Raw genomic sequence first — 24067 nt, 5'->3', positions numbered from 1 at the left:
AGAGAGACTTTATCAATGTAAAATACATCTCAGGAAAAATTCCTAATCAATCAAACCCACTAGTAGAACAATAATTTAGAGGAAAAAAATACTAATAATGCGAAATGAGGAATACCAAGTTAAAACCACCGAAAAATTGCAATTCATTCAAATATTTTTGAACCAACAGCCTACGATCTCCATCTCCGTCTAAACAATTCAATGCGCTATATTTGGCAAATTGAAGAGAAAAAAAATGTTATTAAAAGAAGAAAAATGTTCGAATATCGTACCAGTTGTTTAAAGTACTCGCACTTCGCTACCTGTAATTTCATTTGTTACACTTCACTAGCCTGCAAAGACCTCTCACTAATGGCGGGTTTGAAAGGCACATAGAGATCATGGCTCTATTTTGCGCCCACATGAATATATTGAGTTTTATAGTTTATCATCCCAAGTGCCATCTCTAATCTACCATCAATAAGAGGTCCTTGTAGCATAGTAAAACAGTAACCATGATATAGTTAAGTGCGACAAACGGAACCACGGAATAGCAAAGTGCAGAGACATTAAATCAAATGGGGGTTGGTTGAGGATTTCCCTATAAGAAGACACTCTACATCAGAGTGAGATTGGATTGGATGGATCCGCTCCCTGTCCATCCTTGTGCTTGAACTTCTTAATCTGCACGCACATCCTACCACTCCTTCGTAGTCGATTGCTCTCTATCTTCACCCGATCAGATTTCGTACCACGCCACTTTCTTTTCTTAGATTCAACTGTGCCCGAGCTCCTTCGCACATTGGTTGCTGCTTTTCTATCTGAACATCTTGGCGACTCCAATACTTTAGTGGAATCGATTTGTTCTTGTTTCCTAATTTTCTGCTTCTCAGTCACCTCGAACTGTTCTTGTTTACTCATCTTCTGCTTCTTGGTTACTTGTTTTGTCCTCGAAATGGATTTCAGCAGCGGAAAACTCATCAGACTATTCAACTTTTCAAGGGATCTTCCAACCTCAATAGGTAATTCTTGCCCTTCAAGATATTTAGCAATCACTGGGAGGTCATTCTTCAGAGCTTTCACCTGCAAAAGCCCAACGGTATCGCCTTAAATTAACCCTTTTTTTTTAAATCATTCAAAAATAATAGATCATTATCTTTCTTTTCCTCACCATCATCATATAATTGATATGAGAATACTCTTTTGCTCCTTGATTACTTGATGGTGGATTGACCTCCTTATGATAAATATTGAACAATCGATTAAATTCTTCAATTTCCTGAGCATATTCTACTCTCCAATCCATCCAAGAATTTGTTGTTCTTCTTTGCCAATGTGGCACATCATCAAGTTCTTGCTGCTCATGCCCAAATTGTCGAGCAAACCTTTCAGGAACATATATCTCTTTTATATTGAAATTAAAAAGCCATGTCCGAGTTTGGCAAATATTATCAGAAGCATGGCAATACTCCGGAATAATACTGCGATCCATGTCCTCATATGGTGTCCAATTGACCTGAAAGGCATGATATAATGCAAAATATTTATATAAATTGTTTCAAACTAAACCATAGAAAAATGGAGAGACAGATATATTCCTACAAAATCACCATATATATATATATATATATATATATATATATATATATATATATATATATATATATATAGAATTAGGCTAGAATGCTTCTAATAGCACCAAGTCGTTGGTGCTATTAGATTTTCGACCCTTGGATGAAGGGATGTGCATTTAGGATGATAGTAGTCCCCTAGGGTTGAAGTAGGTGGTTGGTTAAATAGTATGATCTAATGAATAAAAATAGTCAAAGGGGTAAATCTAACGGTAGAAAACTTGGTAGCATCATAGTGCTTTTAGAAGCACCCTAGCCGAACTATATATATATATAGAGTCCGGCTACAATGCTATCGATAGCACCAAGCACTTGGTGCTACCATAGTTAGTTAATTCGGATTCGGCAAAAATTCGGTACGAATATAATTCGGATAAAATTCGTCTTTTAATTTTTAAATTCGTTGAAAAATACGGCTAAAAAACGAATTCGGTAATTATTCGGATACATGATTTATACGGATATTATACGTTCACCAATTAAAAATTCGGAATCAAAAATTCGGCTATATAATAAATATATAATAATTAATACACTATATATATTATTATTATAATTTTTATAAATAGATTAAATATATTTAAAATTATAATAAACATATATTAATAATATATAAAAGTTATATATTTAAAAATATTAATTATATATAATATATATATATATATTTATAATATATATATATATAGTATATTAATGAGAGGGAGGTCCCCGTGGACCTCCCTCTCATCCGGTCCACGAGGCCGAATGGCCTCGTGGACACGCGTCCCTTTTGCTCCGCTCGCGCGCAAACGCCGCCGCTCTGTCCCTTTGCCTCCGCTGCGCGCGCAACGCAACGCCACGGCTTTTGCTCCTCTCGCGACAACGTCGTCGCGGGCCCTCTTGCTCCCGGCGCCGGCCAGGGCGGGCGGGAGGACGGAGGACGACGAGTGTCACGACTCACGAGCCATTTTTTTTGGGCGAATCATTCGCGAATCAGCGAATAATTGCGGATAATTATTTTTACGGAAAAAACGCGTTTTTTTCCGAAACTTTTTTGAAAAATGTTTAGGCCGTTATAATTCGGTTTATTCAAAAATTCGCGAATTGTTCGCTAATTACTAACTAGGGTGTGCTACAAGTTTTCTGCCGTTTAGATCTACACCCTTTGACCTTCCATCCGTTCTATCATTTACTTCAACCAACCACTCAACCTTAGGAGACCACTATCATTCTAACCGCATATCGCTTCATCCAAGGGCCGAAATTAATAGCACAATGATTTGGTCTATTAATGTACTCTAGTCTTAAGTTCTATATATATATATATATATATATATATATATATTATATATATATATATTTCTATATCTATAGTCGGTTACAATGCTATCAATAGCACCAAGCGCTTAGAGCTATCAAGTTTTCTCCGGTTAGATCAAACCTCTTTGACATTTTCACTCGTTAGATCTAACTATTCAACCAACCACCCACTCATCCCTAGGGACACTATCATTGTAATATACATCGCTTCATCAAGGGCCAAAATTATGCACCAATGACTTGGTTGCTATTAATAGTATTCTAGCCTTATATGTGGGTGTGTGTATGTAAATGTATATGTTATATGTGTGTGTGTATCTTATATATTAGTATATTATTTATATATATATATATATATATATATATATATATATAATGTAGAGTTACTATGTTATCGGAAGTATAGAGTATTTGATGCTTCCGATTTTGGCCCTTGGATGAAAAAATTATACGGTTTGGGATAATTGCGGTCCCCCTAGGGTTGAGTAGTATCCCTAGGGTTGAGTGCGTCCCACAGAAGTAATAGTATTAATCAAGGTTAGAAATAATAAAGAGGCTAACTAAGGGCCAAAAAGTCAGAAGCATAATCCTCTATGCTTTCGATAGCATAGTAGCTCTATTCTCTCTCTTCCTCTCTCTCTCTTCTCTTCTCTCTCTTCTCTCTCTCTCTCTCTTCTCTTATATATATATATATATCATATATCTATATATATAGCTTAACTCTCTCTTCTCTAATCCATATATATATATATATAATATATATATATTATATTATATATATTATAAGGCTGGTTATATATCTCGTAGCACGGAGACCTCCGTGCTACCAAATTGTTTTCAATGTTGCGGCTTCCAATTGACAATCGGGCTCCGTTAGACTTTGATCTACACTATTAAAAAATATTTGAAAACTGAATTTCATAATTTTCAACGTCATTTACCTATTCAAACGGTAGTCTAAAATGACGGCTGAAAATAAAAATCTCATAAAAATGATGATAAAAGACTTGAATTTAATCAGAGGTACTGGTCTTACTCTAAATAGTGAAAAAAATTTCTATAAAAAATTTCATTAGATTTGGTGATTGTTTTAACCGGTTAAATTCCAAACGCATCACATCTACCATTAAATTGTTAATTCTTGAGACTTTTTTATCACTAGCCAAATGATGTCGACAAATAATGAAATTTAGTTTCCAAATAGTTTCAATAGTGTAGATCAACTTAACGGAGCCGATCGTAGATTTGGAAGTCGTATCATTGAAAACAATTTAGTAGCACGGAGGCCTCCGTGCTACTGATAGTACACCAGCCTAGCTCTTCTCTCTCTCTCTCTCGATCTCTCTCTCTCTCTCTCTAATATAAACATATCATACTATATATACTATATTATATATATATTATTAGAGAGGAGCGAGGCGAAGACGAGTTCTGGTGACTTGAGAGAGAGAGAGAGCAGTGAGACTTAGAATACTTCAAAAGCATCTAAGATGGTGGTGCTTTGGTTTTTAGCATGGTGGGAGAGAGTGTAAGGTGTGGGATGGATGGTGGTAGGTGGTGGTAGGTGGTGGTAGGTGGAATAGTGTTTATCAAGGGTAATTAGTAATCAAGGAGAGGTGAGTGGTAGGTGGTAGATGTGAGGTGAATAGTGTTTAATCAACTCTTGGTGTTCTAAAAGTATTCTAATCAATTCTATACTATAATATAGATATATATATATATATATAGAGTAGGACTGCTGTGCTCTTAGGAGCACGGCGGCCTCCGTGCTCCTGAGCCGTTTTCGATGATAGAATTTCCGAATCGACGATCGGCTCCGTTAGACTTGATCTAGCGTATTTGAAGTTTTTAGAAAATAATTTTTGCGATTTTTCGATATCATTACCTAGTAATCGAAAGGATTCAAAATCAATAATTTTAACGGCTAAAAATAAAAATCCTATAAAAAGTGGTGATATAGCACTAAAATTTTCGATCAGAAATATTGATCTTGCTGTATATATTATAAAGAATTTTGTATCAAAATTTCATGTGATTTGAATACTTCTATGCCGTTAAACTTGAAAACGGCAGATATCAACCATTAAAAATTATTGATTTTGAATCCTTTCGATCACTAGGTAAATGATATCAAAAAATCGCAAAACTTATTTTCTAGAAACTTCAAATACGCTAGATTAAATCTAACGGAGCCGATCGTCAATTCAAAAATTCCATCATCGAAAGCGGCTCAGGAGCATGGAGGCCTCCGTGCTCCTAAGAGCACAGCAGCCCTACTCTCTCTCTCTCTCTCTCTCTCTCTCTCTCTCTCTCTCTCTCTATATATATATATATATATATATATATATATATATATATATATTTCCCACATAAGATCTCAATTTTTCTAAATATAACATTCGAAAAGTTCAGTTTCCATCAAAATATCCTTAACTCGGGGATTCGCTGAGTTCACTGGAGACATCGGTTTTGTACTAGAAAGGTTTCGGATATATAGGGATTTGTAAACAGGTAAGTTAGCAGGGATATATATACACATAACTACAACTTCAAATTTTAACTTACCTCTGATAATTGAAGCAAATTAAAATCTCCTCTGAAAGCCGAAACACTCTTTCTTACACCACAGTTCCCCCTACTAAATTTCCACCTGCAGGCACGCGGAAAAGCAGAGAAGTCTTGGTTCTTCACCTCGCGACGTGTTACTGGTAAATACTCATATATCCAAGACTTTACACGAGAAGAAACAGAAAAACATCCATCGATCAGCCAAACCTAAAAGAAAATTTATGCTACGCAAAAAGTTTTTGCCATTAAAGGTGTCATTGACAAATCTTACCATAAGCAATGTAGCACTGCCAGATAAAAACTTGGTGGCATCGGGATTTACTGCAGTGGATAAACCTTGATACAAATGAGCTAATGCGGCAGCACCCCACGCATACCGATGAATATTCTCAATGTCCCCCAAAAGTGGCAAATACCTTGGTGAAACAAATCCGTTTGTTAGACTTGTAAACAAAGTGGATCCAATCAAGTATAGCAGGTAAGCTCTTGTGCTATACTCAATCTCGTCGATGGTTGGATTCTCAGGTAATTCATGGAATTCATTGAACAACCAAGTAAGTCTAATTAAGCCATATTTACCATTCCACACCCCAGGGTCCTTCCCTAAATATTGTAAGCATAGTCTTCTGGCCGCATTGGGACCAGGAGGTTCTCCCGTTACTGCTTGTCCAGTGACAGGGATGCCTAGAATGTAAGAAACATCTCGAAGCGATGGGGCCATCTCGAAGCCATGAAAGTGTGCAGTGTTAGTTTTGCTATTCCACCACTCACAGAATGCTGAGAGCAAAAACCGATCAACAATGAATCCCGTACAATGCATAAGATTTCCTAGTCCAGTTATAGATACCAATTGTTTCTGCTTTTCATTCAACACCCATTTGTTCAGCTTTGTTGTTCGCTGGGATATTTGCAGCATAGCTTTTCCCTGCACAACGGTGAGAGATGTCTTTCAGTTTACTTCGACTGCCAGAAGTAATAGAGATACCGGATATAACTTACAATTGCATGTTACCTTACGTAGTAGTGGTCTTTTAAGTTGGCCGTTTTGATCTGGTAACAGTGGATCCCCAGTTCCCAAATCCATGTGATGCTTAATAAGAGATCGTAATAGGTTGTTAGCTTGTTTAGTTTATAGCCCAAGTAGCTGAAACAGCAGAAAGATACAAGATGTTCATGATAAAAAAAAAAAAAATTGTAAATTATATGAATCATACGTCACATGAAACTGCATAGGAAGATAAAAATATTCATGAAAAATCATCCTAGCTATTCTGCATCACAGCAGACATCATATCACAACAACAATTTTTCCACTTAGCAGACATTGATGGTGGACCAACCTAGATTTTTTTTTATAACGTGGATACTTGAAGCTGGTCAAAGAACAGACACTTGAAGGAGTCATTTGCGTAAAGCGAGGGCCTAGGCTTGCATTTAGAATTAATTTACCATGATTGCGGTTTTTATTATTATAGTCCACACTTGATGTAGTTCAGATCTCTATATGATGTTTTAATACTTACCTGGAATAACAAGAATTTCATCTGCCTCCTTTTGATAGTAAAACTGATGAAAGAAACCTTGTGGCAATTGCAATTGATGTTTCGGAACAAGCATCTAATTACCAAAAAATGACTCTAGAACCTATGTCATGTAACATACAAGAGGCAGGTAGTACATAGCTTACCAATAGGGCCGTGCCATAAAACTGCTGAGCTAAAAGGGTGAAGCGGTAAAAAGAACAGAAAGGCAACTATTTAGATTGGCTCAATCTGGTTCGATGCTAATCTTTGTTTGGCTACAATTTTCACATTTGGAACAATTTAAAACAGTGCAATTCAATATTTTCCTTAAAAACAAAACATAACAATCATTCCCACCTCAAGCTGCTTATGGTTAGGCTGCACATGGTTGGGATCAAAGAGGCTGAGACAGCTACAATCCAAATAATTAATTATTCAGAGGGCATTACATCTAACCACTCAAGCCATTTGAAAATATCATTTGCTTCCCTAAAAAGGTACCATTCTTTTTCTTCTATTTCCTATTCAAGAATTTTCAACTAAAAGTTTGAAATATAACAAGCCATGGAACAAATTTGTCAAAATTTATCTTCTCAGCAGAAGTATGCAAATGTAAAACTATATGAAGAATCGAGGTCAACATAAAAGACTTGCATCGAGAAGATTAAATCACAGTGAGACAATGCGAATTTCTTTTAAGACGACTCTAATTTGGTTATTTTTTTCACTATAAGTGAGCATTCCGTTTATGCATCATTTACCTGTCCTCCTATAGGATGTAGCATTTTTCAATGAAGTGCTATTCAAATAGAGCTATTAGGAGAAGTACTACAATACAAGTGCTGTTCAAATACAGTTATGTGGAAAAGTACTATATAAAAATTTCACCAACAACTTCTCTTTGAAGCAGAAGAATCTTATTTTAGTTTTCCGATACAACTGAAGCGCTAGGTGGTTTATTTTGCCAAATGCTTTACCGCAAGTGACTACAACTTGAAAAAAAAATAGAAGCAAAAAAGAACACCGAAACCATAGTTACTAGGATCTAAACGAATTTTTTTTTTTATTAATAGGGTTAACGAATATTATAATAAAAATAGTTCCATAAAAAATTATTTACAAAACTAGTCCTATGGGGTGAATGAATTACTGCTTGCTACTCCCAAAAAGCAGAAGCAGGGCTTCTTCTGGCATGGCTTTTCTACGGAGATTTTAGTGCAGCAGTCTTCTCCCAAAATTTTATTCTAAATTTAGACCTGTTAAATTTTTATTTGTAAATATAGTCTTATGGCTGAGAGAGAAACTGAAAGCGGTAAATAATTCACCTCATTCATTAAATTTTTTACGGTCCTATAAAAGCGGTGAATGGTTCACCGCTTTTAAAAAAGGTAAATCATTCACCGTTTTTTTTTTTTTTTTGTACGCATTTCTACATCTCTACAACAGTTTTAGGAGGAATTATGAATGCGGTGAAGTTTTTTTCCTTTTTCTACGCCTTTCTATATCTCTACAACAGTTTTAGAAGGAGCGCATTTAAATACGGTGACTCATTCACCGCCTATATTATTTATTTTTTCAATATCTCAATTTGATATGTTAGAGGTCTATTTTTACAATTATTTAAAAAAAAAAACTATTTTTATAATTATAAAAATTGGTAGGATTATTTATAAAAAAAATTCCTTTTCTACTCCCAGAAAGCAACTTTCAGATATTTGGCAAACGAAAAGCCTGCTGTGGTAAGAAGTTGAGATTTTTTGTGCCCTAAAAGCAGAAGAAGGGTTCTATTTCTGCTCTACCCGACAACCCATACGAGTTCTTTTTCTAGTTTTAGAAACAAGAACTCGTATTTGCGAAATTTTACGAATGTAGAAATTAGAACAAATGCAACAGAGAAAAATGACGGGAAAGTAAGCAAGAAACCATGTACACACAAGAAAGAAAAAATAATCTAATTTTTTTCACAAATTTCTTTTGTTAAAAAAAATTTACCTCAAGAATGGTGGTCAGGGATGGGCGGAAAAAGAAGATCTTAATACTTCTCAATACTTAATCTGTTTGAGGGCAAAAGGTGAGCGAGAGAGAGAGAAAATAGAAAAAAAAGTGTAAATCTTACCATTCGGCTTTTTTTGCAAATAGCCCCCTTATAATTTTTTTTTTTAAAATTGGCCCTGTCAAAAATTTATTTGCAAAAATGGCCCTGCCACCGCCACGCAAGCGTCAAGTCAGCGCCACGCGGGCGGGGCTGGGCCAGATGGTTAAGTTGAACACGGTGAACCATTCACCGTGTTCAATACAAAGTTTTTGTATTGGACACGGTGAATGATTCACCGTGTCCAATACAAATAATTGGACACGGTGAATGATTCACCGTGTCTAATACAAATACCTCCAACTTACTCATTGTTGGGGTATTTGTATTGGACACGGTGAACCATTCACCGTATCCAATACAAAAATTTTGTATTGAACACGATGAATGGTTCACCGTGTTCAACTTAAACACCTGGACCCGCCCTGCCCACGTGGCGCTGACGTGGCGCTGGTGTGGCAGGGGCAGGGCCATTTTTGCAAATAATTTTTGAACGGGGCTATTTCTGCAAATAAAATTTATCAGGGGGCTATTTGCAAAAAAAACCCTTCTTCTATTTTAGGGTTCAGAACACCTCTTTGGGCCTGTTTGGTTGATCAGATTTAAATTTTTTTAACTAAAAATTTTGCTTTTTAAGGAATATATTATTTTTATCTTTGATCCAAACACCAACACAAATTTTGCAACAATAAAAGTGACTTATATTATAGGAAAAACTTCAAATGCCACTTCCGTTATTTTATACTTTCTCACTTTAGTAATCTGTTGTTTAAAATATATCAATTTAGTGGCATGTGGTTTTATTTTTATATTTGTATTATTGATTCTACTAATTTTTCATTAAATCAATGATAGAGTTAAAGCTAAAACATACTAAAGTGAATATTCGATAAATCTAGATGAGATATTTGAAATTTTTTTATATAATTTAACGAAATATTAATAAAAAAGCTGACAAAAAAATAAAAATGAAACCACAGAACACTAACTTGATACACATTAAACCACTGAGTACTAAAGTGAGAAAGTGCGAAACCACAGAGGTGGTATTTGAAGTTACCCATTATTATATATTACTTTACACCAAATTAATTGTATAAAAATAGTAAATATTTGAATATAAAATCTATTTAAATATTCCTGAATTAATGGAATTCATAAGTTTATTTGTCTCTTGCACTCAATTTAAACTTTTAAGATAGATATAAAAATTGTGTAAGGATATTTTAGTCTTTTTAATTTAAATATTTGAAAAAAAAATTATCAAGCGAGAATGTTGGTTTTTAAATTCTATAAGGATTATAATGCAAAAATAAATTTATCAAGCCCACATTTCAAGAGATTATTATAAGATTTCACAAAAAATTTTATCTTTGCTGCATCAGATATTTGTGACCAAATAAATTTGAGATTTCACAATTTCGATGCATCATTCCCAATTATCTTAGATGCCCCAAACACTCTTTTATAAGGTGAGGCTAGCTAATCCCACCCCCTTTGGAATAATAATAGAATTAGCTAATCACACATCTATTTAATTTTTAAATTTTAATTTTAATTTTAAATTATTATTTTTAATTTTTAAAATTTAAAATTTGATATTTTATATTTTTTAAATTTAAATATAATCTTAAATTTATAATATAGAACTTTAAATCTTTGAATTTGAGATTTTAAATATTTCAATTTTTAAAGTTATGTATTTAAATTTGTTTAAATATAAAATTTAAAATTTTAAATTTAAATAAAAGGGCCACTATTATTATTTTCTATTTATATCTGCCTATTATTCTTCTTATTTCATCTTATCTATCCAAACGCTATTTTTTTAATTTCCGAAAACAACTCAATTTTCATCCAAACGTAAAATTGATCTATTCCATACTTAACCCTAAACTTATACCTATTTATGGAATAACTAATTCTTATTTAATCCCAAACCAAATGAAACCTTAAAAAATATCGCCACCAAATAGACCTTTTAGATTTTAATGTAAAAATAGTAATTGATAAGACAAGTAGAGAGGTAGTGGCTTTTGAATAAATAAAGTATAAAATTTAGAGGTTTTTTTTTGCATTTGGCCCTTAGAAAAAATTTATTTTAAAAATAGCCTCAGCAAATTTATATTTGCAAAAATGACCCTAACCCTGCCACGTAGGCACCACGTCAACGTCACGTGACCTAGGTTGGGGCCAGTTTGTTAAGTTGAACACGGTGAACGGTTCACCGTATCTAGAAAAAATATATAAATATTGAAAAAAGGAAAGGAGGGGAATGTAGGTATGGAATATGGTAAATCATTCACCATATTTGAACACGGTGAATGATTTACCGTGTTCAACTTAAAACTATGGCGCTGATATGGCGCCTGTGTGGGGAGGAAATAGTCATTTTTATAAAAATAAATTTGTTGGGGTTATTTTTAAAATAAATTTTTTTCATGGGACCAAATGCAAAAAAACATTTAAAATTTACACTGAAGGAGTCCGTAGGTAGTATTGTTCTAAAAAAATATAGTTTTATTACTTTTTGTAAAACGGAAATAAAAAAAGAATTACTTTTTTCAAAAGATAATAATATGACATGCAATTTGTATTGATTTCATTGCCATATTTATACTCTATACTATGAACCGAGGTTTGCCTCATTTTATTCTGAAAATGTCTCTATATTCTTAAAATATATTTATATTTAAAAACTATTACAGATTTTTCAATACAATTTAAAAATATCACTTGTGGATTTTGATAAATTAATTAATTTTTCAAATTAGCCCCAAGGGCTCGCTTGGTAGTGGGAGAAAAGTTGGTGCAAAATCACCAAAGAAGATAAAGATAAGCTTTTTTATTTTCCGACAATACCATAAAAAAATATATCTTAATTGACTTATTGCAATATATACACTGGCAGAAAAAATGCATTAGGTATTGTTGGGAGTCGAATTTTTTGATCCTTGACCCGGTCAAAGATCTTCCTCGAGGAATGTGTAGGGATGCGGAACGGCTACGAATAGTGACCCTCGAAGTTTGCGCTTTTCAACTGGATCAAGCGATTCGGCTGATGAGAGATCGGATCAGCCGAGTTCGAAACTTTCTACTGTAGAGTCAGTTCGGCTGGACGAGCCGAATGTACGGACTACACAAAGACTTAGGTCGGTCGAAGAGCCGAATAGATGAAGCACACAACAACTGGTCGGCTGAAAGAACCGAATGCCTTTATATATTAAAATGAAATTGAGAACTCATACAAAACAAATTGTGCCCGAATGGCATATAGACTCTGAAAATCTAGATTATAACAGAGTGTGCCCGTGGGGCATACAGATTCCAGAGATCTAACTTAAAAACTACTCCTAGGAAAGCAATAAATGCGAGTAAAAAAGATTACATATAGACTACTCCTAAAAAGCGATAAATGTAGGAAAGAAAAGTATTGAAAATGCGATGGTCTTCTCGTTCAGGGAAGAGAAAGACCTCTATTACAGACTTCAAAGTTACTATTTATAATATCTTATCAACCCACATTATTGGTTAGTTATCGTAGTGGAGGAAGTGGTGTAGCCATGATCATGGAAGTTACGCCCTACTTCTTATGAAAGTTACGCCCCACTTCATATGAAAGTTATGCCCCACTTCTCATGGAAGTTACGCCCCACTTCATATGGATGTTACGCCCCACTTCTCAACCGTTCCCGCCTAAACGCTCTTGACCTTCAGGCGCCTTATTGTCGACTCCTAGTGTACCACGTGTTTTTTTTTCTTTAGCTCATACGTAGGTTAGGTCGGCGTGTTAATTTTAATTTTGGCATCAACAATGCCCCCCCAATAGTCTTTCGAATGAACATTCGGATGACTATTAGTGCCAAATCGACTGTTCAATGGCACAGCTGAGACCCAAGCTTTAGTTTCGCTGGTCTTGGTCGGCTTTAAAAAAACGGCGCTTTATCATCCCAGCCACGTATACCTCGACTTCATCATCCGATTCTTTACTTTTACTTGATTGGTTTGGCTCTTCTTGAACCGAATGTTCTTCTATCAAGGATTTCTCCTTGAAGAAAGTAGTTCTTTACCGGCGGCATATACCTCGGCTTCATCAACCGATTCTTCACTTTCACTTGTTTTTGAACCGACTGTTCTTCTATCAAGGATTTCTCCTTGAAGAAAGTAGCTCTTTACCAGCCGCATATACCTCGGCTTTATCAGCCGATTCTTCACTTTTACTTGATTGGCTCGGCTCTTTTTGAACCGACTGTTCTTCTAGCAAGAATTTCTCCTTGCCTTTGCTTTGATTTTTATATCGGCTCCATTGCAGCCAATTGTCCTCACTTTTCTTAAGGAATTACTCATATTGGGCAACTCTAACACCTAGATCAAATATATTAGAAAAATATTTATCTTCAAAATGGTCTTTTATCTTAAAATGTAGACCATTTAATGCCATTTTGGCGAACTCTGATTTCGGCATTCTCATAAAACACCGGATTTTGGCTATTTTAAAACGGTTCAAATACTCTTCCACCGTTTCACCTGACTTTTGTCGGTATAAAACCAAGTCGGCGACCAATAATTGTGGTTCCGACCTATAGAATTGCTCATGGAATTTTCTTTCTAATTCGTCCCAATCTTGGATAGAATTAGCCTATAGACTTGTATACCAAGTGAAAGCTGTCTTGGTTAACGAAGTGTTAAATAATCTCAATTTTAAAAATGGATCTGCCGCAACTTCCTGGCATTGTGCTGTAAACCGTGCAACATGTTCGACCGTGTTTTCGGTCTCATCACCGAAAAATTTGTCAAATTTCGACATTTTCCAATTTGCCGGGTATGGATGCTCTGCGTCTATATTTGCATGATAAGGTGATCTAAATACAGACCGCATTGCAGGCCTTACACCTACTCCTAAAGTATTTCGGATGACTTTTTCGATCTGTGCATATATTTCATTATTGTTCCCTTGCGCGGGAACTTGCTCTTGTGCTTATGCTATATTCGGTCCTTGTGGTAGTCCGAAATTTTGTACCACAGGGTTAATCCCTTGTACATTCGGAGCCTGCCCCCAGCCCTAGTTTGATTAAAATATTTCACTAATGCGCCAAAGTACTTGTGCAGACAGCACAAGTTTGATTAAAATATAATTTCTGTAGTCCTATCTCTACGTGGTTTCACCGCAGCATTTTGACTAGGGCCTATTTGGTATTAAAAATGCTGTGCTGTTTTCCAATGAAACTGTGGAGTCATAGTTTAAAGGGTAAACTTCAAATACCCCTGTGATTTCATACTTTTTCGCTTTAGTATTCTATAGTTTAAAGTGTATCAAGTTAATACCCTGTAATTTTATTTTTTTTTTATTATCCATTTTATTAATTTTTTTAGTTAAATCAGTGACAAAGTTAAAACTAAAAGATACTAAAGTGAATATTTGATAAACCTAAGTAGGGTACCTAAAGTTTTTTATATATAATTTAATGAAATATTAACGGAGGAAAAAAAAATCAGTAACAAAATTAAAACTAAAGGGTAAAGTGAATATTCTATAAACCTAAGTAAGGTATCTAAAATTTTTTGTATATAATTTAATGAAATATTAACGGAGGAAAAAAAAAATTAGTGACAAAATTAAAACTAAATGATACTAAAGTAAATATTCGATAAGGAAAAAAAAAATTAGTGACAAAGTTAAAACTAAAGAATACTAAAATAAATATTCGATAAACCTAGGTAGGATATCTAAAGTATTTTTGTATATAATTTAACGAAATATTAACAGAGGAGCCGACAAAAAGAGAAAAATGAAACCACATAGTACTAAATTGATGCATTTTAAACCATAAGATACTAAAGTGAGAAAGTACGAAAACACAGGGTACTAAATTAATGCACTTTAAACCACAGAATATTAAGATGAAAAAAATATGAAACCACAATGGTGGTATTTGAAGTTTTTTCTAGTTTAAATGAAGTCATAAGAAACACCACAATAGGTTATTACTTACAAAAACACAAATGATACATTGTTGTTAGTGAATGGTTCAGATTTTCAAAGCTGATGTCAATTAGATTTTACGTTTGAAATCTAAAAAGTAAACCAGCCCCGCAGGTATGGTTTTTCTCGCTCTTTTCTCTTTCCGTAAAATTTTGGGGATTCTAAGTGAAACTGTACTGAACCCTTAACAGAATGCATTTAGAATCTAATTGTCCTCATTCTGAAACAAAATTAGTTATTGCAGCTACACCTCTGTACAGATACTACTAGTCTACAGTAGAATCATAATACAACAAAAACAGAACCAAGTTCTGCGAGAAGGTTAGATTGAATTCTTCAATTCGGCTGAAATTATGATTGTGAGGTGAATCTGCTTTGAACAAACACGGTGTCAGATCCTCTTTTTCGTCCCACGGAGACATGCCCAACCTTCCATTTCGGAGACCCATATATTATCCAAGTACTGTGAGTAAACTTCTTTAATCTGCAGAACCTGCTCCAGCAGGGCTAATTAGTTGGGAAATGCAATAAAAACACCAAATTATCGACATTTCATACAAGTATGACAGCGCGATAGAGTAGCACTCATGGTAAGCAAGATTCTAAACAAAAATTAGGTGATAAATAGATAATGCGTACATGCATAGACCTACATACATGTGTTCGATAGAGAAAATTAGGTGATAAATAGATAATGCATACATGCATAGAGATTTTGTTCAAAGAGATTTCCAAATACTCTTTTGTCATGTCCAATGGATTGCCTTGTCAATTCAAATGTCCTATCATCTAAAATGAGTCTTAAGGAACGAAGCGCTGGTGCTATGAGAGTAGCTTCATGTATATGTGGGGCATCAATAATGGCAGACAAGGCAATCTCATGGAAGTGATGTTAAATAGGAGTACCTGCTCACACAAAATTCCCGAGACACCAACGACGGCTTCTGGCTTTCCATAAGAAACAATATCTTCAGCCAGTTCCATTAGAGGATTCATAAGTATATTGGCTATGACAATGTCGAATTTCGCCTTTGCAGATTCAATATTTGGTGAGTTGACTTTGCTCGGAACCAAGTAAACTGACATTTTGCTAGATTCAATTCCATTTAGGGAAAGATTTTCTCGTGCAGAAGTCACAGCCTGGGGCTCTATATCTATCCCTACAGACATTGCAGCCCCCATCTACAATAAAGGAACAAAATGACACGTGAGAATTCAATGCTCTACTTGAATGAATCGATATTAGCTTGCGACAAACAATGTAGCTTTTATCCAAAATGAAAGTAATATAACATTTCAATTTTGGACAAAAGTTACTTTTTCGTTATTTGTTACATAAGAATTTTGGGACACTAGAATTAAAGACACAAGCCAGCAAAAGAAAAAAAGTTTAGCAAACAACTTTGGACTATTATTCATTCCACGATTATATGAATATGTAAAAAAGAAGAAATTAGTTAGAAAAGAACTCATGGCTAACTAAAATCTGTTGGTTTGATCTCATTAAGGAAAAGGGAAAAGGAATAGGAGAGAGAAAAGCTAGAACAATAAAAGAAACCTTCAGTGCTGCAATTCCTAATACTCCGGAGCCTGTACCATAGTCAAAAAAGTGCTCTCCACCTTTTATGGCTTCATGTAGCAGCAACAAACACAACTTGGTAGTAGGATGCTCCCCAGTCCCAAAAGCCAACCCTGGATTCAGAAGAATATTTGTTGCCCGTGGGTCCTGGCAGATTCGACAAATAACAGAATTTCAATCAATTTAATTCATAGACGATTAAATTATATTTCTAATCAATGTTTTATCCATCCAAGTAGGGTAAAATTCCATTAAATGTGCAAAGGCAAGATAGGCCGTGATCCGGTGCTGCTTTGCACACTACATATACGAATATTGCAACGTTGTAATCTCAAAGCAAAGTAAAAGTATTCCTTATTTCTGTATTTACAAAATTTTAAAATTCTGACTTACTAATGATCGCAAAGGAGCAAAATGCCCAGAAATCAGTTGATTTTATATCATAATCATACTTTATTATCATGTAAACAAATTCATAGATCGCAGAGTGAGATGCAACCGTCCGGTCAGTACAGAAAATGAAATAACTTGTAATTGCCTGGATCTTTGGTTTGATCGGTCTTATACTTGGATGCTACAATACCTTAATTTCCTTTTATTAAGGTGCAAATATGTTCTTAGTTTTCCTATACTTTAACTAAGATTTTGTTTTCAGTGCCTGGAACGCTAAACGTAGTGAAGAAATTTCTAAACATGCAGAAAGAGGAGGAAGAACGCATATGATGAGATGTAGTGCCATACAAAATCAATATATAATAGAACCTTCGAGAAAGGTATTTCATGAAAGTTCCATCTTACAACAGTATGCAAGTCCTATAAAAACAACATAGATATATTAGTTTACAATCTGCTCCTAGTGTAGCTCAGAACATCTAGCAATTAATGATCTACAGCATGAAATTGTTTTAGATAATATATTATATAATTATTTAATTATATACACAATATGTGGCCAACAATAAGTTAAGCACCAAATAGTAACACATATAAACTAGATTTAAGAACCAGCAAAGCATCATGCAGTGCTATGTATAGCGATAAAAATCAATCTAAAATGTTATTTGTGTATGTCTGTCGAGAGAGCAGAAAGAAATTGTGTGTGAACATACAGGGGGATCCCTCCACTTGGGGACAATCCAGAGACCATCGATAACCTCAATTGGATGAAAAGATTCCTGTAGTAGACATAACGAGAGATGTTGTCCCCTTCCAGTATCAAAGATTATCCCATGAGACAGTAAATTTAATCAACAGGATATTACAAAGAATCAACAGGATATTACAAAGAATCAATAGAAAGAACCAACATTGCGTAAGAACTATTGCAGCGTCTACTTTCCGAATATTACATATTTCCTGGGTTTCCGGTAGTTGTCCAAATGTGCCATGTTCTAAATTGCCAATTATATTAAGTAGCAAATGTTATTAAATGGTTTGACTACAAAAATGCTGTGCGGCAAATACAAACAGCCTTTACTAAATTAAAAGGTCATTGAAGAAACAGTTCAAAACTAAAACAACACAATTCTCCGTAATTACATAATCCCAAGAGTACAACAAAAAATTCTAGTAATTGTTCTCCAACACTGTGGCCAAAGTAATAAAACAGGGTGCACTTCCCTGTATTAGTTGATTAAAATCAATTTCTGTGAGCTAAACAGCGTAAATGATATCTACGTTAAACCAGTGTTTAGGGACTTCTCTATCACACAGTAGACAAGAATTCCATAGTTAACAATTACAGTTATCAAACTAGCTACTATTGATTGTCGCGATGATAACAGAAATCTGAGAAGCATTGCACTCCATATTCAAACTGATATTAACTGTTATTTACTCCGACTTCTTTAATAAGGTTCAGAAAGAGAAATAAAGAACTTATGGCTTACAACGCCAAAGTAATTGTAATGTTTCTATTTTATGAAAAACCAAAAGAAAATCCTATCAGATAAAATAGAGTTTTCTCGAAGGAGACTAAGAGGAACAGTAGAATTGCACAAATTAAGAGCTCGACTGACGGTGGAGAATTAACCTGTGCATTTGTCACCCAATCACACTGCTTACCCATTGAGACTTCATAATTCGGTACATAATCCAAACCAACGGAACTTGCAGCATTCGAGATACATGCGCTCACATCTTGTCCATCCGGAAAAATTGAAGTTAGGCAGATCTGCAGAAGGCATTGCATATAAATACTAAATTATTGGAAAAAAAAATGCATGAAACTTATCTGAACTATGAACTATTTGGATTTAGCTACCCAATCTTTCAAAATTTTGATTTTACTACCCAACCTTTTAATTTATTAATTTGAGTCAGTCAATGGCACTTTGACTTAAAAATTTGAATGGGTTTTTCTCTTTACAGATTTAGTTAGTATATTTCATACAATCCTCACAGCTATAAGTTTATTAAAGTAAGTAATTAGCTTAAATTTTGGAGTCAAAGTAATGTTGACTAACTCAAATCAAATAAATTGAAAGGTTGGAGAGTGAAATCAAATTTTTGAAAGGTTGGGTAGCCAAATCCAAATGGTCCATAGTTCAGGTAAATTCCATAAATTTTTACCTAAATTATTCTCAAAAATGACAGCAAAGTAACAAGTTCACAAAAAGAAATACTGATTTAGGACAACTCCAACCCAATACACAGGCAATCATAAACAGCTCTTGCAAATCCATGCAAACGGTGTAGTTATGTTTAGCTTTCTCAACTTTAACTCAAAATTACTATTTATCATAATTATTGACATATTGGTATACCTGGAAATAGGCAAATTTATTCAGCTCTTACTTCGCAGTCCTTGCTCCATAAACCCTATAAGAGTGCATCTATGCCCTCTCCCGTGGCAAATCATTGTCTGTTTGCTACCTATACCAATCTTCTTCAATACATCTCAGGAGCAGCTTCTGGAGTTTATTGTCCGACAAATGAATTGCTTATAACTGTTTTGGTTTGTTCCAGTGCATGCTTTAGTACTTGTTTGGATTATGTCCGACAAATGAATTGCTTATACCAAAAAACGTTTGTTCCAGTGCATGCTCCAAGTCCAAACAAGTACTAAAGCATGCACCTGTTTGTTCTCATGAATTGCTTCTGAAGCAGCTTCTCTACTCTAGAAAGCAAATGACTCCAAAATCCAGGCAAATATCTAGAATTTGTGCTATGGCTCAAAGCTGACATGAAGTTTTGGGTCCCTAAAGGAGAAGGCCCAATTGCAAGTGTTACGTTTCCTCCAGCAGGAGACTCTCAGGAGGATTTTAATGAAAATATTTCTGCTTCTTTGAACAGCTCTGTTAGACAGCAATTCTGCGGATACCCAACTGAACTACATCCCTTTGATCAACCTATTTGCTGTCCAGAAGTCCTAAATAAATAATGCATCCCTCTTTAGCATTGTTTGTATAGATCTTTAAACTTATGTCGGGTTCTATACGTGCATTCTTTTTTACAGGATGAATTTCAAAATTATACTGTTTTGGCAATTTTATTTGTTAGTATTAAGATAGTCAACCTACATTTCGTTGAGATACATCGTCAAATTGATTTTTTATTGGAACTAATGAATCAACTGCTTAAACTGAGATATATAGGTTAAAAATGGCTATTTTTATCTTTAATATGTCAATTTCATCATTTACCTTGACCAGGTTACATCATTTAGAAATAACTTATCCATCACGTTTTCACTTTAGTATACCACGTGGACTCAAATGTCATATATTCACCATGTGATTCTTCCTGATTTTGTGGCACAACTTTAGTAACTCTAAGCACAGTTTCTGTCCCAATAGACAGCAATTAGAGAAATAGGCTCAAGAAACTTCCTCCCATGAAGCTCTCTTTCAATTACAAGCATCGACAATCATGTCCAACTGTTTGGTTTTGCTAGTCACATTGCATTCTTAGACTTCACGATAGCATGCTACTTGTGAGTAGGGTTGCTTGCTTACTCAGCAATAAAATTGGTCAGCATAACATTTAATAAACTTACTCTAGCTGTAAACTTGTTAGTTTGTCCCTTCAGAATCATCTCTAAGTAAGAGTGATATCATTTTAACCAGCACTCCCCAGTCGTCTAACAAGCACCTTGAGACTTGATCCTCAGAATTGGTCAGATACTATTAGCTATATAAATTACCAATATAACTGTAAGTTCATGGAAGAGTAAAGAGAATCAACGGTGTGGCACGCAAAACATATCCATATTTGACAACTCAATACAAGAAGAAGATATTACAGAATTTTAACCACAAAAGAAGATAAGGAATTTAATGGCTCACTTCATCATGATCTCCATGATCACTTAATTCATCCATGCTAATACAATTTGCACCAAAGCACATAAGAGCTTCTGATAGAGCCTCCTGCACTATATTGTTTGTGTTAGTGTCTAAACAATGGACAAGTAAATGCACAAAATCTGTCTTTTCTCTTAAAACTGAACAAACAAAGCACAAGAAATCATTAATTGAATTGATTATTCTGAAAAGCAGAGTTTTCCCATTTTTTCTGAACAACTCCGAAATCACAGAAAAGGCATTTTGAGCTATCCACTTTTCATGCACAGATAACAAAATACACATTAATTAGCTAACGAATTTTCCGAAATTATTAACGTCGAGATGATCACTAAGAACTGAAGGCAATTAGACAGAAAAGCATTTTGCCAGATAATAGATATGATATCCAATTATAATTTAGCAACGTATTTCAAAAGAAGATATTACGAGAAATGAGGGCGGCAAATTCAATAGGAACAAAAACACCATTTCTTCTCATAGGAATGCGATTTTGCTATTATGAACACAATCTCTTTCACAACATTTGAGAATCGAATAATCGTATGCCCACGATTCTTGATAAATAGATAAATAAATCCACTGTAATCTCCAAAACAGAAATCTAATATCCAATATGAAACAAGAAGAGTTATAAGAATCGTAAATTGTAACAGTATAGCTTCCTTCTTTTGGCATTGCAAGGATGAGGTTTTTTTTTCCCATTATAGGAAGCTACTCATTTCTATCTATTTTGATAATTCAACTATAGCATTTTCCCTCCTTAGATTAGTTTGGTAAGTTCATTTATGTGAAGATTAATTCTGAGCAATTTCCTACTAGATCAATTTTTGGATATTTACAGTAACAAACATCCGCCATTTTTGTTATCATTTACATTATCTTTTCAGTTAATGCATGTGGCAAGTTCACGTTATATCTGCCACTTGCGCAGGGGTTCGAAGATTATCACCATTCCCTAGCAGCTTAAACAATACGAAATAACCATTATTTTTCAGAAGCTTAAGCTACCGGATAATAGTATTTTTAATATGGCTAAATTATAGAAAACCTTTTTATAAATATCCCTTTTTTCACTTTTTCTTCCTAACTTTCAAAACCCTACATGTTACCCCCTCAACATTTCAAGTTATTGCATTTAGCCCTCTTCCGTCAGAGTTCCATCACTATTTTGTATGTTTCTTATAATTTATACCGAAAATATTCTTCAAATAACAGAAATATTAAAAAAAAAATTTCTCACGTGAAAAGTATGGCAATTTGAACATTTTGCCCTCTCCATTAACGCTGTACTCTCCTGAAAATATTTCTGAAATTTTAAAGAAGTAAAATGTAGGTTTTTTAAAGTCGACAAAAAGTGAAAAGGCATGTATATACATAGGGATTTTCTGTAATTTAGACTTTTAATATTTATATCCAACACCTACGTGATGCTGCTAAAGAAGGAAGGGGAGAGGGAAAGGGGGAGTGAGTGAGGGGAGCACCCACGGCATCTCGTTTGCGGCAACGAATGTGGGCGGAGTAGAAGGGAGCGGAGACGTCCGCCGCGGCGTCCACAGCAGCTCGATTTGTGCAGAAGCTTCCTTCTCCTCCTTTTCCTGCTCTTCGATTCGTGGACTGGTGGAGGAGGAGAAGGGTAGTCGGAGATGGTTGTTTACAAGCTGGTGAAAGAGTGGGGCGGTTTGCAGGGGATGTGGGAGTGGTGTGGGCGGCGGCGGCGGTGGTGGGGAGGAGCAGCGGAGGAGGGAAGGGGGGTTGGAGGGAGGAGAGGCGGCCGAGGGGTCGGAGGCGGAGATGGAGGCGGCCCAGCATTTGGACGGCAGACTGCAGGCGGGGACGGGGGATCAGAGCTGATTGGCCTCGGTGCCTGCTGCCATTCTTGGTTGAGCAAATGCTACACTTACACTCCAAAGTTTATGCCCTGTTTGAATGTATAGTTAAAAAACATCATGAAATTTTTATTCTATGATTTTGGTCTAAAGAAAATACGAAATTTTATAACTATAAAAAAAATTCCACAGCTTCATTTTTAAGCTGTTTAGATACAGATCATACAATTCCACAATATTTATAATAATTAAATTTCTAAAATTTTAAAATTCAAAATTCAAAATTCAAAATTCAAAATTCAAAATTTAAAAATAAAATTTTAAAAATTAAAATTCAAAATTCAAAATATAAAATTAAAATTTAAAATTTAAAATTAAAAAATTAAATTAGATTTTATGTTTTAAATTTGAAATTTGAAATTTGGAATTTGAAATTTAAAATTTGAAATTTGAAACTTTAAAAAATAAAATGTAAAGTATACCATTTAAACTTTAAATTTTGAAATTTAAAAAATCTATAATTAAAATTTTAAATTTCAAATTTAATAATTTATAAATTTACATATTTATAAATTTAAAATTTTAAATTTAAGTTTAAATTTAAATTTTGAAGATTGAAAATTAAAAATTAAAAATAAAATTAAAATTTGAAATTTGAAATTTGAAATTTGAACTTTTTGAAATTTGAAATTTGAAATTTGAAATTTTTGAAATTTGAAATTTGAAATTTGAAATTTGAAAGTTGAAATTTGAAATTTGAAATTTAAAATTTGAAATTTGATATTTGAACTTTTTGAAATTTGAAATTTAAAATTTAAAATTTAAAGTCAAAATTAAAATTGAATTTTAAAATTTTAAATTTTGAAATTTAAAATTTTATGTTGAAATTTAAACTTTAAAAATTGATACATCTTTGGGAGCCCAAAATGGTGAAATTTTTTCCTTGTAAGTTTACTCCATTTTTTGGAGTATAGTATAACTATACTCCAAAAATTACGTTATTATTTTTTTTTCTTCCAAACGCTTCATAGGATTATTTTCCTACCGGCGTAGCATAGTTTAACTATGTTACGTTTTTAGAAGTATCCAAACGGGGCCTTAGTGTATGTCTTATCTCCATTTTATTTCAAAACTATTCTATTTGTTATATTATTATTTTTTATTTTTTACTAAAAATTATTTAAGTTTTTATTAATTCTAGGATGAAGAGTAAGATCTACACCTCTTTTTGAATATACCAAAAGTATTTTTCTTTTTGATAACAGCGTATAAAACTTATA

The 24067-nt window shown here is 34.0% G+C and overlaps 2 protein-coding genes across 9 annotated transcripts; both read right to left on the bottom strand.

Moving 5' to 3' along the window:
* Nucleotides 276–9089, bottom strand: LOC109708407 (protein MAIN-LIKE 2-like). 4 transcript variants are annotated; one of them, XM_020230129.1, is made up of 6 exons: nt 8993–9089; nt 6490–6621; nt 5749–6402; nt 5475–5639; nt 1151–1495; nt 276–1062 (listed from the first exon to the last, which is right to left on the bottom strand). In XM_020230129.1, the coding sequence occupies exons 2-6, from the start codon at nt 6559–6561 to the stop codon at nt 601–603; spliced, it is 1698 nt and encodes a 565-aa protein (XP_020085718.1). In that variant the 5' UTR covers nt 6562–6621; nt 8993–9089; the 3' UTR covers nt 276–600. The 4 variants fall into 4 exon arrangements, with proteins under 4 accessions (XP_020085718.1, XP_020085719.1, XP_020085720.1 ...); XM_020230130.1 differs by having other exon boundaries at nt 6490–6567; nt 8993–9062; XM_020230131.1 differs by lacking the exon at nt 8993–9089 and having other exon boundaries at nt 6495–6607.
* Nucleotides 15253–22837, bottom strand: LOC109708450 (ribosomal protein L11 methyltransferase-like). Of its 5 annotated transcripts, none has more exons than XM_020230198.1 (7): nt 22447–22837; nt 20941–21024; nt 18687–18827; nt 17764–17829; nt 16634–16801; nt 15982–16257; nt 15253–15568 (listed from the first exon to the last, which is right to left on the bottom strand). In XM_020230198.1, the coding sequence occupies exons 1-7, from the start codon at nt 22768–22770 to the stop codon at nt 15467–15469; spliced, it is 1161 nt and encodes a 386-aa protein (XP_020085787.1). In that variant the 5' UTR covers nt 22771–22837; the 3' UTR covers nt 15253–15466. The 5 variants fall into 5 exon arrangements, with proteins under 5 accessions (XP_020085787.1, XP_020085786.1, XP_020085788.1 ...); XM_020230197.1 differs by lacking the exon at nt 17764–17829 and adding an exon at nt 17396–17467; XM_020230199.1 differs by lacking the exon at nt 17764–17829 and adding an exon at nt 17396–17467 and having other exon boundaries at nt 15253–15559.

This window comes from Ananas comosus, linkage group 4 (assembly GCF_001540865.1).
Source record: "Ananas comosus cultivar F153 linkage group 4, ASM154086v1, whole genome shotgun sequence".
In the NCBI taxonomy this organism is placed as follows: Eukaryota; Viridiplantae; Streptophyta; class Magnoliopsida; order Poales; family Bromeliaceae; genus Ananas; species Ananas comosus.
Note: the sequence above shows the minus strand (reverse complement) of the source record. Positions and strands in the feature narration are given on the sequence as shown.

Coding starts and splice junctions, on each gene's coding strand:
- LOC109708450 (XM_020230197.1), bottom strand. CDS start 22,770: ATGCTGGGCCGCCTCCATCTCCGCCTCCGACCCCTCGGCCGCCTCTCC. Junction 18,828..20,940: donor ATCATGGAGATCATGATGAA/GTGAGCCATTAA, acceptor TGCCTTCTGCAG/ATCTGCCTAACTTCAATTTT. Junction 15,569..15,981: donor CGGGAATTTTGTGTGAGCAG/GTACTCCTATTT, acceptor CTGCTGGAGCAG/GTTCTGCAGATTAAAGAAGT.
- LOC109708407 (XM_020230129.1), bottom strand. CDS start 6,561: ATGGATTTGGGAACTGGGGATCCACTGTTACCAGATCAAAACGGCCAA. Junction 5,640..5,748: donor GCAGTGCTACATTGCTTATG/GTAAGATTTGTC, acceptor TCTCGTGTAAAG/TCTTGGATATATGAGTATTT. Junction 1,063..1,150: donor ATATCAATTATATGATGATG/GTGAGGAAAAGA, acceptor GGGCTTTTGCAG/GTGAAAGCTCTGAAGAATGA.